Source organism: Oncorhynchus tshawytscha, linkage group LG30, assembly GCF_018296145.1.
Source record: "Oncorhynchus tshawytscha isolate Ot180627B linkage group LG30, Otsh_v2.0, whole genome shotgun sequence".
NCBI lineage: Eukaryota > Metazoa > Chordata > Actinopteri > Salmoniformes > Salmonidae > Oncorhynchus > Oncorhynchus tshawytscha.
Genome location: NC_056458.1, coordinates 5,878,081 through 5,894,405, shown reverse-complemented (window position 1 = coordinate 5,894,405; position 16,325 = coordinate 5,878,081). Strand labels below are relative to the sequence as shown.

At 46.9% G+C, this 16,325-nt stretch overlaps 1 protein-coding gene across 2 annotated transcripts in view; it reads right to left on the bottom strand.

The window, feature by feature from the left end:
- Nucleotides 1-1,664: 1,664 nt before the first annotated feature.
- LOC121841362 (mucin-2-like) overlaps nucleotides 1,665-16,325 on the bottom strand; it is a 49,721-nt gene continuing 35,060 nt past the window's right edge. For both annotated transcript variants that reach the window (XM_042309112.1, XM_042309113.1), the window contains 4 exons: nucleotides 15,994-16,032; nucleotides 15,854-15,895; nucleotides 13,056-13,734; nucleotides 1,665-3,057 (listed from right to left, as the gene is read on the bottom strand). In XM_042309112.1, the coding sequence (XP_042165046.1) occupies nucleotides 2,831-3,057; nucleotides 13,056-13,734; nucleotides 15,854-15,895; nucleotides 15,994-16,032 (987 nt within the window). In that variant the 3' untranslated portion in view covers nucleotides 1,665-2,830. The remainder of the gene's footprint in view (nucleotides 3,058-13,055; nucleotides 13,735-15,853; nucleotides 15,896-15,993; nucleotides 16,033-16,325) is intronic.

Below are 16,325 nucleotides of genomic sequence, written 5' to 3'. Positions count from 1 at the left end.
GCTCTGCCTGGGGGTGAAGCCGTGCCCGCATGCTCTCCGTATCACATGGCCTTGGCCCCCCACCCCCCCCTCCCCCTCTCCTCTCGCTCTCTCTGCTCCACTCCTCCAGGCTGGGGGGCTGGGGATGGGGCTGGTGGAGGGAGAGAGAAGTGGTGGGGGGGCCAGTGGAACGCCTCATAACGCAGTGCTTTTCTTCCTCGGCTCTGCTTGGCTTTATTTCCTTACTTCCCCGTCCGTGGGCGTCGGGAGATAGAGGCAGAGAGAAGGAGAAAAACAGAGGCGTCCATCTCCCCTGCTCCGCAACAACAACGGACCCTTTTTATCTCTCATCAGAGGGCCCCAATGGTGCCGGTAGCCAGGCTCTTTGGAGGGGAGTAGTTTGTGTGTGTGTGTGTGGGGGGGGTTACCAAGGGCCTCCAGCACTCGCCTGGAAACTGCTCAGCGACGTCTCTGTGCGTCAGAGAACAGTCGTAGCCATTGTTGGGCTCACAGGGAGAGAGCTCTAGCGAGGCGCTGTCTCACAGTCTCATGTATCACTGTGTTTCTCTCTGTGTGTGTGTGTGTGTGTGTCTGCACGCACAGCTGTGTGTCAGTACGAGTGCTCGTGTGGGTTGAGAGTGCGTTTCAGTGCGAGTGTCCGTGTAAGCACGAGTGTGTTTTGGTGTGCGAGCGTGTGTCTGTGCGTGTGTGGTGGGATGTGTGAAAATCCTCCACAATGCTGATGTGTTGACTTCCAAAGCGTCTCACCCCCACCCCCGACTGCGTTGCGATAAAACCCTCTGTGACATCACAGGGCCCTCCTGCTGCCACCTCGTCAAAATCAACACCACTCCTCCTCGTCCTCCCAAACAATAGAACTACCTCCACTCTGTCTGTATGACTCTAATCAAACACATGTGGATCAGAAGAGGGCATGTTTACTACCCCGAGGTTACACGCCATTGTTTGTTTACGTTTCCTGTAAAACTGTGGTCAATTTTTTTTTTTAAACTCATGCACGAATGTGACTTTGTTGAATACAATGTTAAATAAATAGGATTGTTTGTGGTTTCGGGAAACTGACTTGAAAGTTATGATCAACAGGGTGCTAAATGGCTTCTGTCGTGTCATCTGAAATGTATCCATAGCCTGTCAGACTGTGTATTGGGCTGACCAGAACTGCTTCACTCACTCAATTCAATGGGCTTTATTGGCATGGGAATCATATGTTTACATTGCCAAAGCAAGTGAAATGGATAAACAAAAAAAGTGAAATAACTCTCTCTCGCACACACTCCCTCTTTTCCACGTGGGCTGGCACTGCATCTCCTCAGAGGTATAATGCTTTGCTTTGACTGGCAAGCAGGGGGCAGCCAAGAGAGGTTAAATGAGGGAATTGATGTTTTATATTAACTACCCAAATAGGGATCTGGGAGGGGAAGCCTATAGGGAGTTTTTTTTCCCCCTCCACTTTCACTCTGAATTTCACTCATGGAATCTAAAAGGAACCAAAGTTTACCGGGTGTACATTTCTGTGCCGCAAAATAAATCCTGTATATAAAGTGGATAAAGAGAGAGAATCATGCAGAAGGCACGCGCACACACACACACACACACACACACACACACACACACACACACACACACCGCCTTGCCTCTTGGAAAATTCACATCACTAGCGCTTGGAGGGGTCAAACGATTTTATTGTTCCATTGTGGTTGCGCCATACAGGCCTGACATCACACACATAGATCAACACACACCTTGTGTGGGACAACACACAATCGATACACACAGACACAGAGATCATCACTCTCACTCTCCGAATTAACATAGTAAAAAAGTTTTTTAAAAAACAAAAAAAACAAAAACAAAGTGCAACCAATCAAAAATGAGATTGAGAAAAATAACAGACGGCTTAACCACAGCTAACAAGAATTATTTGGCCCCCGACCGTGTGGCTTGCCTGTGTTCGGTCCACTGGGACACAGAGCAGAGGCGTTTTGGCACTGTCATTGGTCAATCTCAGGTAGATAGCGCAAGGTGCTTGTTCGGGCCAGGTGGCAGTCGGGGGAGATGTGACAGTATACAAGCCGACGGTGCTACTCCCGGTGAGGAGCGCCGTAGACGAAGGAGGAAGCCCCTCCCCTCACTCATCCGGCTTCAACCGTCCAGCCATACTGTACTCTTACCCATCTCCTTGGTCATGACAGGCGGGTATGATCAATGTGGCTCTGTCATTTGTCAGCACACGGAACAGCTCTCAACCACGAAAGCAAATGTACTGCGTCATTTTAAGTTGACATTTGTCATGATTTGTTGCAATCTCAAGAACAGGTTTATGACCTTGATAACATTGCACAAAGCTTTGTGACCGTACTGTGTGCCAAATGTAACAATAAAAGTGGTATTTGTACATGACAAGATTGAAAAAATAAAATGTAAAAAAGTATATCGACAGGTGAAGAATACATGGTGTGATACGGTCAATAATACATTGAATATTAAAGAGGCAAAAGCAGGAAACAAAGGAAGACGCTGTTCTACAATCAACGCTTTTGGTTCACCTTTCCCCAAAGAGAGAATTTACAGTACTGTACAATTTAAAATACTAAATAAAACTAACTATTAAAACATGGCACAGGTAAAAATGGCAAAAGCTCTATTCTCATTGCTTTGCTTTTGGAGTAAGAGCAATGGAATCAAAAGGTTTGGCTGTGTTCCTGAGAGCCTTGGGGCCTGCCTCCTTGCGTCCTTGTCCCCAGTTGCTGAGACACCCAGGCTGGGTGCCCAGCAGTGTTCAGTGGGGCCTGGGTGGGGTGTGGTGGGGGACAGCGGGTGGCCCTGTGGATTACCTGAGTGAGGGGCTGGCAACCAGGTGCAGGTGGTTGGGTTTGGTGGGGATGGGGGGTTTGCTGCCGCGGGGAGGAGGGATCTGTGCAGGGGGCGTGGGGCTCTTCACGCAGAAGTTCTTCATCAGCTGAGCCACCCGACCACTCCGTGAACAGGTGTCTCCGCCCCCCTCTGACACCACATCCTCAGACATGGCCCTGCGATAGGCTGCCATCACACGGATATCTGGGAGAGAGACAGAGGCAGACATTAGATGAATGGTTAGAGGTGCCTTGCATCAGCGAACGGAGCTGAAGCTCACATTGGTTACGATGTCTTGGTCGGTTGTCGCGCGTCCCCGTAACTGGGAATGCTAATAATAAAGAATAAAAAGAGAGGTCTGTGAGTCTACCGGCATCACGGAACATTCTCCCTGATCCCATCTCCTCTCCTATTTCTGCGCCCCCCTTCTCCTGATCGCCCTAGCCTTCTTCCTCTACCCCCGGACTCTTCCGTCCTGGGCTGTAGTAGGCCAGACTTGAGGTCATCTTCATATGAAGAGGAGCAGGGACACAGCTGGGTGTAGTTGGTGTGTGTGTGTGTGTGAGACAGAGAGGCACGACGTTTGGGAGGGGTATAATTGAGGGACGGGAGCGGAGGAGGGCCACAGGGACAGAGGCGGAGAGCAGACAGACGCTGTTCAGACACCAGAAGGCTTGAGGAGCTGAGTATTTTTAAGCGCCGTCCCCGGGGGGGGGGGACACAGATGTGTGAGCACACACACACACACACTTAAAAAACACACATAACCTTGGATCTTAACTTTTTATCATCTTAAAGTGGGATTAAAATTGATTTAAATGGTTATTTTCTCTCAACGACCTACACAAAATACTCTGTAATAAGAAAGTGGAAGAATGTTTGATTCATGATTAATTAAACACTAATATAGTTTGATTAGATAAGTACCCCGAGTCAATACATGTCGGAAACACCTTTGGCAGTGATTACAGCTGTGAGTCTTCTTGGGTTAGTTTAAGAGCTTTGCACGCCAAGTTCTTTCAAGGTGTTGAGGATCATGGCGAGACAGCAATTTTCAAGTCCTGCCATAGATTTTCAAGGACAATTAAGTCAAAACGGTCACTTGGCCACTCAGGAACTTTCACTATCTTAAATGGTAAGCAAATTGGCCTTGTGTTGTAGGTTATTGTCCTGCTGAAAGATGAATTAATCTCCCAGTGTCTGATGGAAAGCAGACTGAACCAGGTTTTCCGCTAGGATTATGCCTGTGCTTAGCTCCAACCCGTTTCTTTTTTATCCTGAAATACTCCCGTCTTTGCCGCTGTCAAGCATACTTATAACATGATGCAGCCACCACCATGCTTGAAAATAAGGAGGCATTCATTCAGTCATGTGTTGTTGTTGGATTTGCCCCAAACTTAAGGCTTTGCACTTAGGCCAAAAAGTGTATTCTATTGTCTTTCTTTTTTACTGAATTACTTTAGTGCCTTTTCGCATACAGGACGCATGTTTGGAATATTTTTATTCTGTATATTTTTTATTATTCTTTTCACTCTGTCATTTAGGTAATTATTGTGGGTCACTACAATGTTGATGCATCTTCAGTTCTCTCATTACAGCCATTGAACTCTGTAGCTGTTTTAAAAATCACTAATGGCCTCATGGTGACATCCTTGAGCAGTTCCTTCCTGTCCTGCAGCTCAGTTCAGAAGGACAACTTTATCTTTGTTGTGTCTGGGTGGTTTAACACAGTCGTGGCAAAAAGTTGAGAATGACACAAATATTAATTTTCACAAAGTCTGCTGCCTCAGTTTGTATGATGGCAATTTGCATGTACTCCAGAATGTTATGAAGAGTGATCAGATGAATTGCAATTAATTGCAAAGTCCCTCTTTGCCATGCAAATGAACTGAATCCCCCTCAAAACATTTCCACTGCATTTCAGCCCTGCCACAAAAGGACCAGCTGACATCATGTCAGTGATTCTCTCGTTAACACAGGTGTGAGTGTTGACGAGGACAAGGCTGGAGATCACTGTCATGCTGATCGAGTTTGAATAACAGACTGGAAGCATCAAAAAGGAGGAGGGTGGTGCTTGGAATCATTGTTCTTCCTCTGTCAACCATGGTTACCTGCAAGGAGAAACATGCCGTCATCATTGCTTTGCACAAAAAGGGCTTCACAGGCAAAGATATTGCTGCCAGTAAGATTGCACCTAAATCAACCATTTATCGGATCATCAAGAACTTCAAGGAGAGTAGTTTAACTGTTGTGAAGAAGGCTTCAGGGCGCCCAAGAAAGTCCAGCAAGCGCCAGAACCGTCTCCTAAAGTTGATTCAGCTGCGGGAACGGGGCACCACCAGTACAGAGCTTGCTCAGAAATGGCAGCAGGCAGGTGTGAGTGCATCTGCACGCACAGTGAGGTGAAGACTTTTGGAGGATGGCCTGGTGTCAAGAAGGGCAGCAAAGAAGCCACTTCTCTTCAGGATAAACATCAGGGACAGACTGATATTCTGCAAAAGGTACAGACAGGGATTGGACTGCTGAGGACTGGGGTAATGTCATTTTCTCTGATGAATCCCCTTTCCGATCGTTTGGGGCATCCGGAAAAAAGTTTGTCCGGAGAAGACAATGGGAGAGCTACCATCCGTCCTGTGTCATGCCAACAGTAAAGCATCCTGAGGCCATTCATGTGTGGGGTTGTTTCTCATTCAAGGGAGTGGGCTCACTCACAATTTTGCCTAAGAACACAGCCATGAATAAAGAATGGTACCAACACATCCTCCGAGAGCAACTTCTCCCAAGCATCCAGGAACAGTTTGGTGACAAACAATGCCTTTTCCAGCATGATGGAGCGCCTTGCCATAAGGCAAAAGTGATAACTAAGTGGCTCGGGGAACAAAACATTGATATTTTGGGTCCATGGCCAGGAAACTCCCCAGACCTTAATCCAATTGAGAACTTGTGGTCAAATCCTCAAGAGGCGGGTGGACAAACAAAACCCCACAAATTCTGACAAACTCCAAGCATTGATTATGCAAGAATGAGCTGCCATCAGTCAGGATGTGGCCCAGAAGTTAATTGACAGCATGTCAGGGTGGATTGCAATGGTCTTGAAAAAGAAGGGTCAACACTGCAAATATTGACTCTTTGCATCAACTTCATGTAATTGTCAATAAAAGCCTTAGACACTTATGAAATGCTTGTAATTGTACTTCAGTATTCCATAGTAACATCTGACAAAAATATCTAAAGACACTGAAGCAGCAAACTTTGTGGAAATTAATATTTGTGTCATTCTCAAAACCTTTGGCCACAACTGTACATCATCCACAGCATCGTTATTAACCATGCTAAAAGATATATTCAAAATCTGATTTGGTATTGCTACCAATAACAGCCCTTCTTTTACGAGGCTTTTAAAAAGCACCCTGGTCCTTGTAGCTAAATCTGTGCTTAAACTTCAATAGTTGACTGAGGGACCTTACATATGTTGTATGTTATGGGGGACAGAGGAAGAGGTAGTCAAAAGAAATTATGTCAACCCCTATTATTTCACACAGAGTGAGTTCATGTAACTTATGTGATTTGATAAGTCAAATTTAACTCCTGAACTGATTTAGGCTCGCCTAAACAAAAAGGGGTGAATACTTACTGTATGCAATGACTATATTTAACTTATTTCATTTTTATTCATTTGGAAAACGTGTATAATTCTTCCCATTATGGAGTATTTTGTGTAGATCAGTGATAAAAATGTAAATGAAATCCATTTCAATCCCACTTTGTAACGCAGCAAAATGTGAGAAAAAAAATCCAAGGGGAGTGAACACTTCTGATACCAACTATACTCACACACACAAATACACACACCCTCCTGCTCACCGACTCAGTCACGCATGCACCCATCTCTGACTAACCGCATCACATTCGATTCAGACACTGAGGTCCTGTGTTTAGTGTAGAGGGTGTGTGTGTGCAGCCCAGGAGAGGCAGTCAGTTCTATGGTCAAAGAAGCTTTAAAGCAAACACTTGATAGCGGTGAGGCATGAAAGAGACAGGCCCAAACTATCTTTAAAGGTTTTACTTTTCTTTTGTTGTTTTTCTCCCTCTCTCCCTCCCCCCTTTCCCTGTAGCTCTGCCCCCTGCCTCCACCGTCCTCTCCCTTTTTCCCCTCCCTGCCTCTGTCCCCCTCCCACCACCTTCCTCTCCCTTCCTCTGCCCCCTGACCCGCGGTTCCTGTGTTAATGTCCTCTCGCCGCACTGCGTGGGCCTGCCTCTGATTGTCTCGCTGTGTTGTGTGGTCACCACGGAAACCCTGGATAGGCTCCAGCAATCGAGGTTGGACACGCATGCAGGCACGCATACACACAAGCACAGAGTCACAAGCACGCGTGGTCGGAGGCTTTTCGGTGCTTGGGTTTCGGTGTTGGTTCTGATAGAAATGCTAAACACAAGGAGTATGTGTGTGCCTGCACGTGCATGCGTTTGAGAACGCTAGCGTGCAACGTATTCCTAACCATTACACGTGGGTACGGTGAGGGAATAGTAAGAAGAATTATGCATTTTCTTAAATGTATATATTTTTTTTATCCCTCTGAGGAAGATGATACCTCTCGAAACTAGACGCCAACCTAACCTGTCTTCGCAAAGAACGGCCCAAACCCACGCAGAACGTTCCACCAGAAACCAAAAAGCCAAACATCAAGCCGATAGACTCTCAGCTCTGTCAACACAAATGGAGCGGGGGAGAAAAAAAGCAGTCTGCTGCGCGGGTTACCTAACTGTGCAGCCGTTTGTAGGAAACCTTGGCAACACCTGATCACAGTTACATGAATTTCCTTCTGCTCCAAGTCACTGGTCAATATGATACAGTGGCTGTCTGTCTGTGTCTTCAGACGGACCTTTGAGGCGGCTCCCGCTCTTCACACCTCGGCCCAGTCCCAGTCCCAGCCCCAGTCCCAGCCCCAGTCCCAGCCCCAGTCCCAGCCCCAGTCCCAGCCCCAGTCCCAGCCCCAGTCCCAGTCCCAGCCCCAGTCCCAGTTCCAGCCCCAGTCCCAGCCCCAGTCCCAGCCCCAGTCCCAGCCCCAGTCCCAGTCCCAGCCCCAGTCCCAGCCCCAGTCCCAGCCCCAGTCCCAGTCCCAGTCCCAGTCCCAGCAAAATACATGCAGTGGGGGAGAGTGTCACCCACCAGCACCAAAATAAAAGCAAGTCTAGCTCTTTAAATTACCCCCTCCTCTCTGGCACAGAGGGGGGAGGGAGGGGGGGCAGAAGTGGGGCAGAGGGCAGAATTCCGGAGCGGCACGTCTGTGCAGTGAGCCAGGCCGCGGGAGGGTCAGGGTTGGGAGGGGGAGGAGGGGGGGCGGGGGGGGCGGCACGGCGCTGTGTGGAGGCTGGGGGCCCTGTCACTTATCAGCTCCGGCCGAGCGTCGCCCCGGGCCAGAGTCGGGAAGCAGCGCTGGAATGTGTGTCCTTCTCTCTGAAGGTGAGGAGAGGAAAGGCAAGCCGAGGGAGAGAGCGAGGCACACACACACACACTCAGCGAGCCAGCAGCTGCAGGAGACTGATACACTCGCATGCACACATACTCACACGCACACTATCACCTACTCTCTACCCCAACCCCACCACCCTTGGGGTGCACACACACACACACACACACCAACATGCATTAACATGCATGGACATAGGTCAATATACACATTAACACACTCATATCTTATATACTCACACAAACACATTAAACCCCCAAATAAAACCTGTCAGAGGTAGTAATAAACATGAACAAACTCCCTCAAACTGTGTGTAAACACCGCTAGACTTTCACATACATAAAATATGGGTACCTACAAGAACAACACGTACACACTCAAGCATGGCGGTCTCTTAACACTGTTTTGGTTACTACATGATTCCATGTGAGTTATTTCATAGTTTCGATGTCTTCACTATTATTCTACAATGTATAAAAGAGTAAAAATCAATAAAAACCCTTGAATGAGTAGGTATGTCCAAACTATCTATCTATCTATCTACACACACACACAACTGTTCAAAAGTTTGGGGTCACTTAGAAATGTCCTTGTTTTTGAAAGAAAAGCACATTCTTTGTCCATTAAAATAACATCAAATTGATCAGAAAGTCAGAGCCTCCCACTCCTCTTTCTATTCTGGTTAGAGCCAATTTGCACAGTTCTGTCAAGGGAGTAGTACATAGCGTTGTACGAGATCTTCAGTTTCTTGGCAATTTCTCGCATGGAATAGCCTTCATTTCTCAGAACAAGAATAGACTGACGAGTTTCAGAAGAAAGCTCTTTGTTCCTATCCATTTTGAGCCTGTAATCAAACCCACAAATGCTGATGCTCCAGATACTCAACTAGTCTAAAGGCCAGTTTTATTGATTCTTTAAAATCAGCTCAACAGTTTTCAGCTGTGCTAACATAAAAGGGTTTTCTAATGATCAATTAGCATTTTAAAATGATAGACCTCGATTATCTAACACAACGTGCCATTGGAACACAGGAATGATGGTTTCTGATAATGGGCCTATATATATATATATATATATATATATATATATATATATATATCTATATATATATATTTCTTTTTGAATATCAGACATTTCCAGCTACAATAGTCATTTACAACATCAACAATGTCTACACTGTATTTCTGATCAATTTGATGTTATTTTATTGGACAACAAATGTGCTTTTCTTTCAAAAACAAGGACATTTCTAAGTGACCCCAAACTTTTGAACGGTAGTGTGTGTGTGTGTGTGTGTGTGTGTGTGTGTGTGTGTGTGTGTGTGTGTGTGTGTGTGTGTGTGTGTGTGTGTGTATATAAAGTGTCATATATATATATATATAATACCCACACACACACTAAAAAGATGGCGCCGATAGAGATGGCAGCTTCGCTTCTAGTCCTTAGGAAACTGTGCAGTATTTTGTTTTTTAAAGTATTATTTCTTACATTGTTAGCCCAGAAAGCCTTAAGTGTTATTACATACAGCCGGGAAGAACTATTGGATATCAGAGAGACGTCAACTTACCAGCACAACCAGCACTACGACTTTCCCAAAGCGGATCCTTTGTCTGCACCTCCCAGGGCATTTGAACTGATTCCAGAGGCCAACCCAAAACAACACCATCGGAGGAGAGGGTGCTGGAGCGGTCTTCTAGTGAGGCTTCGGATGCATGCACAACACCCGCCGCTTCCGAGTATATTACCTCGCTAATGTCCGGTCCCTAGTTAACAAAGTCAATGAAATTAGGGTAAGATTTGCTTTCCAAAGAGATATCCGGGATTGTAGCATACTCTGTTTCACAGAGACATAGCTAGCTGGACACATCCCGTCGGAGTCCGTACAGCCAAACGGGATTCAGTACATCGCACTGACAGGAACAAACATCTCTTTGGTAAGAAGAAGGGCGGGGGTGTACGTTTCAAAATTAACGACTCATTGTGTCATTGTAACAACATACAAGAACTCAAATCCTTTTGTTCACCTGACCTAGAATTCCTCACAATCAAATGCCGACCATATTATCTCCCAGGAGAACTCTCCTTGGTTATCGTCGCACCCGTGTATATCCCCCCTCAAGTGGATACCAAGACGGCCATCAAGGACCTTCACTGGACTTTACATTAACTGGAAACCATATATCCTGAGGCTGCATTTATTGTAGCTGGGGATTGTAACAAAACTAATCTGAGAACAAGGCTAGCTAAATATCGATTGCAGTACACGAGCGAGTAACATGCTCGACCATTGCTACTCTAACTTCCGGAATGCATACAAGGCCCTCCCCCGCCCTCCTTTTGGCAAATCTGACCATGGCTCCATTTTGTTGCTCCCCTCCTATAGGCAGGAAATAAAACAGGAAGCGCCCGTTCTTAGGTCTATCCAACTCTGGTCTGACCAATCGGATACCACGCTTCAAGATAGCTTCAGACAATAACATTTACGTATACGCTGACTCGGTGAGCGAGTTTATAAGGAAGTGTATAGGAGATGTTGTACCAACTGTGACTATTAAAACCTTCCCTAACCAGAAACCATGGATTGATGGCATCATTCAAGCAAAACTGAAAGCATGTACCATCGCATTTAATCACGGCAAGGCGACTGGAAACATGGCCGAATACAAACAGTGTAGTTATTTTGTCCGTTAGGCAATCAAACAAGCAAAGTGTCAGTATAGAGACCAAGTAGTCGCAATTCAGCGGCTCAAACGAGACATATGTGGCAGGATCTACAGACAAAGAAAACCAGCCCCGTCACGGATATTGACATCTTGCTCCCAGACAAATTAAACTCAAGGTTATCAGATTGTTACACAGCCATCACTAGCACAGAGAGGCGGCTGCCTACCTACAGACTTGATATCATTGGCCACTTTAATAAATGGAACACTAGTCATTTTAATAATGTTTACATATCTCACATGTATAAACTGGATACTGCATTTCGTTACACTCCCAATAACATCTGCTATCCATGTGACCAATAAAATGTGATTTGAACCACACACACACACAGACAGAGATAGACAGATCGGACATGTATACAAAAAATATGTATAGATTTTTTTTAAACATCTGAAAATAAGTAACCCATTCAAATGACATACGACTTCGCCATCTACACTTGAAATGTCTAATATTGTGAGGAAACATGCAACCCATGAATATGTTCTGGTTGAATTACAGGTTCCACAGCCAGGACAAAGAAACACAGTTCTTCACCTCATTGTAAGGTTAGCACACATCCAGCAGGGGGAGACTGTAGACGGCAGACAGTTGTGTTCCGGCTGACTCTGTTAGAGGACTGGCTGCAGTGTGATCAGTGGTCCACTGGGTGGAGCTGGTCTAGCTCCCTCTCAGTCTGTGTCTGGTTTGTGAACTGGGTCACTTGTCTGTCGAGCTGGGATGTGGGCCGCTGATCAAAACCAACAGCCTATCCTGATCACCCAGCGGAACGCTGTCCAAACATTGCTAATTAGACTGATAGTAAACTCACTCCTAATATTACACAGTCAGGGAAAGCTAGACAAGCTAAGATACTGAGGAATTCTACAGAATAGGGGAGACCAAAAAAAAATACTAAAGAAAAATTGCAACAAGACACAGAGACGCTGCCATAAAGCAAATCAACTACAAGGGCAAACCAATAACTCACTATATGTGAGGCTCAGAGATACAAGAGACATCCATCATCATACACTGATAAAAGTAATGTTCGTTAAGAGGGACTGTGGAAAACATTAGACAAACACACATAGTAAGAGATCCCCCCCCCCGAGAGCAAGTAGCCAATAGAGAGGCAGAGGAGGTGTGGGACCATGACACTGCTACCCCCAAAAAAAAAAGGCAGAAGCACTGGCCTGCTTTTAGTCTGCTAGTTCATACAGATTCCAGTGGGCTGAGGCAGCATTTGGCTAGGACGCTGGGCAAATAAATCCCCATCGCTAACTGCACTAGGAAAGCCTAACCAACATTATAGGGGCCTACTGCAGAACCATGGTGTAACTGACCATTATGAACACACACCAGGTAAAAGGGATTCGATGTCAGATAATCTTCGTCACATACACATAGGCAATTCTCTTCCCTGCCACGTGGGTGCTGTCTTTTTTTTTTTTTTGAGGGGGGAGGGGTACAACTTCTCTAGAGCGTCTCGGATGGCATTGCTGCGGGGGACAGGAGACGGTGTGACAATGCCGGGGACCGGAGACACTGTTACGGTGCTGGGGAGAGGGGACGGTGTGATGGTAGGGACAGGGGATGGTGTGGAGCTGAGGACAGGGGATGGTGTGATGGTGAAGTTCTTGGGGACAGGGGACAGCGCGGTATCTAGCCTCGGGTGTTCAATAAAAATGTGTCCTGGTGTCTATATGCTTCCAGGCCCGAATCTGTTACTCCCCCCATTCACAACAATCTCAATACATTCAACTTTGACCCTAGCTCAGTGTTGGAATGTTGTATTTGTGCCATTGGTGCTGTATAAAATGTTCTTCTTCTTCTGTGTTTGAAAAACCCAATTTGAAGAAGACAATGCTCTCAACCCATAGAAATCCCCACCCATTTGACTACTTTAAAATGGTAGAATCCCTTAATGGCAATGTCCATGCTACAACAGGTCATTTCCAAGCAGAGATCTCTATACATCTCTATGGAGGGGACCCAATCTCTCATGCTGCTCTACTCTCTTACCTCGGCTGCTGGGTGTCTCCTGGGGGCGGGGCTCAGCCGGCTCCTCGGGGTGGAGTCTGGTTGTGATGGACAGCGGGACAACGGTCGTCTTCTCCGGACCGTGTGGTTTGGTGGTGCTCTTCTCTAGAGCGTCTCTTATGGCCGTGCTGCTAGTCACAGGGGATGGAGCGATGGTCCTGTGGAAAGGGGACGGTGAATAGATGCTAGGGACAGGAGACGGAGTGGAGCTTGGGACAGGGGATGGTGAGACACTGGGGATAGGGGATGGAGTGGAGCTGGGGAAAGGGGACGGTGTCACACTGGGAACAGGGGACGTTTTGACAGAGTTAGGGACAGGAGAGGGCGTGATGGTCTTCACTGAAGCGCGCGCTTTGGCAGCGCTCTTCTCTAGAGCGTCTCGGATGGCATTGCTGCGGGGGACAGGAGACGGTGTGACAATGCCGGGGACCGGAGACACTGTTACGGTGCTGGGGAGAGGGGACGGTGTGATGGTAGGGACAGGGGATGGTGTGGAGCTGAGGACAGGGGATGGTGTGATGGTGAAGTTCTTGGGGACAGGGGACAGCGCGGTATCTAGCCTCGGGTTGGCAGTGCCAGCTCTTGAGTGAGGTCTGCAGGAAGAGAGGACTGGCTTCTCCTCTGGAGCATCGACCTCTAAATCCTGCTTCAACTCAGCTTGCTGGGGAAACAGGAAAGAACAGTCAGTGTCCGATTCATTCATACCATTTTATTTGCATATTCGTCAACCGTTCTACCTGGATCCAATGCCTTAAGGTTACTGAGAGGTTTGATGACATGCTTCCATACACAGTAAGTATCCCCCAAAATAAAATGAAACATGGGGTGCAGACACCATGAGCTAAGCAGGCCTGGGCAATGCCAGTCCTCAAGGTCCTGATTGGTGTCACAGTTTTGCCCCAGTCCCAGCTAACACACCTGACTCCAATAATCAACTAATCATGATCTTCAGTTTAGAATGGAATTAGTTTAAAATCAGGTGTGTTTGCTAGGGACCGGGGGAAAAGTGTAACACAAACGAGGCCCCCCGAGGACTGGAATTACCCAGGCCTGAGCTAAGGGCAGGTTTAAGGCGACCTCGGCATCCATCATTAAGACCCCTCACTGTAGCATCAGCAGTACCAACTCAACCCCCCAACAAACAACTATCAGCTCCAAATACCGTTGCCGGAGATCATAGCCATTTGGATGGTAGTACGGTTCCAATTAACAACCGGAATTCTACATAAGAACAAAATCTGTTTTAACAAACCGTTTCAGAATGTCAGTCTCTCATACCTATCATATTTAACAATAGGGTGGGGCTGTGCATTAGGACTTTGACGTGGGTTGGCAGACACGTGCAGCGTTGTGTTTGGGAGGAGTCTTGGGTAAGGATGCATGAACGGAGTGATAGAGTTTTCTCCTGCGGTTAGGCTTGGCTGCGTGCAGTAGGAGACGAGATGGAAGGAGATCTCCCCTGCGCAAACCTCAGGAGACAATTCCACAATCTCATCCATCTGTGACTGAAACCCTCCCCTGTCTCTGGCATTTTAATACCCTGATCAACCATCTGCTCCAGAGGAGACCAGAAACCAAGCTCCAGCGATTCCGCTCCTCGTACACGCACACATTTATTTTACCTTTATTTAACTAGGCAAATCATTTAAGAACAAATTCTGATTTACAACGACGGCCGACACCGGCCAAACCCGGACGGCGCTGGGCCAATTGTGCACCGCCCTATGGGACTCCCAATCACGGCCGGTTGTGATACAGCATGCATGCGCACACACACACACACACACACACACACACAAACAAAAAGAACACAAAACGAAACAATCACTCAGAAACACCCTTCATTCCACCCCACCCCAACCCAGTGCCATTGCAGCATGTGGTAGAGAGCAATGACATACATCCTGGAGGGCTGCTACAGTTCAGCTGCTCCCCCAGAGAGACGTATGAGGGGTGAGGCGGCTAGGCCAGGCCAGGAGCAGCTGGAACAGAGAGAGAGACAGAGAGAGCTGGGAGAAAGAGGATCTGGAGAGAGGCTGAGAGTGAAGGGACAGCTGGCCTAACCTCCACACCCTGGAACGAGGGAAAGAGTGAGTGAGTGAGTGAGTGAGTGAGTGAGTGAAGGGGCGTGGGTGTCCATAAGAGTCAGACGTGTTCAAGCCATATTTAAGGAGAGCCGAAGGGTGGATTAGTGAAATGCAAACCACACTTAGCCAGGATATTTGAGTGTTTTGAAATTCGAACCATCCATGTCTGTGTCATGGCTATTCGTGCTGAAACCTGCCACTACTAGCACCGCTGAGACAATGACACGTGTTGCCTTCTCAGCCCCATACCCAGCCAGGAATACTAGGAGATTAAGGCCGTGCTTTCCCGTCTTTGTTTACATGACACTTGATTATATGCCACTGATGATAACATCATCGTCGCTGTTCAGGGAAGTGACGATCAAATGGCTCGCCCTCCACAACCCAGGGAATAACCCAACCTCTTACTCTACAACGTGCACAGCGTTATACATACCTAAACTCTGTGTTAAATGAACGTAGCATTAAAAAAATGACTACCAACAGAACAGGTGTATTAATAGTAGTCGTTTGATTCAGTATTAATACGGCATCAAACTACTGAATCAAACTACTATTAACACACTGGTTTATCTTTAACATCGCTGCATACCTACCTTTATCAAAGCATAAACAAAATGTCCTCAATGTGCATAATGGACAAACTCTGATTTACAGAAGCCAAACTCACAAACGTGTTTATGTGATGCTTACTTTGTCCACTGCTGCAGGTGGCTGCTGCTCACCCACTGACACCTGTGGGTTGAACACACAAACACAGGCCTTACTACTGGGCAACTCATAGCTTCTGAGCTGACGGACAAAGCAGTGATATGTGCAGTACATAACCATACCTGTAGAGGGGGCAATGTCCTCACTTCCTCAGTGTTCTCCTGTTGGAAAAGCAGGAAACAGGTCAGTTGGTATGACCGATTTAAAACGCACTTGACTTTCTCGGACGGGAACCTGCTATGGACGTGCAACAGATGTATATAGTGTAAACACACTGTAGGCCTGCACAAGGCCTATACATTTAGATTCATGTCCTTGTGCTTATTCGGGACCATTCTCTAAACATTTCCGACGTTCTGTTAGCGGTACCAGCCGATGGGTGCCTGGGATGGGCACTGGTATGCTCTACAGGCAAGATGGAGTGTCCACCCGGGCCTGCGCTCGCTATGTGCAA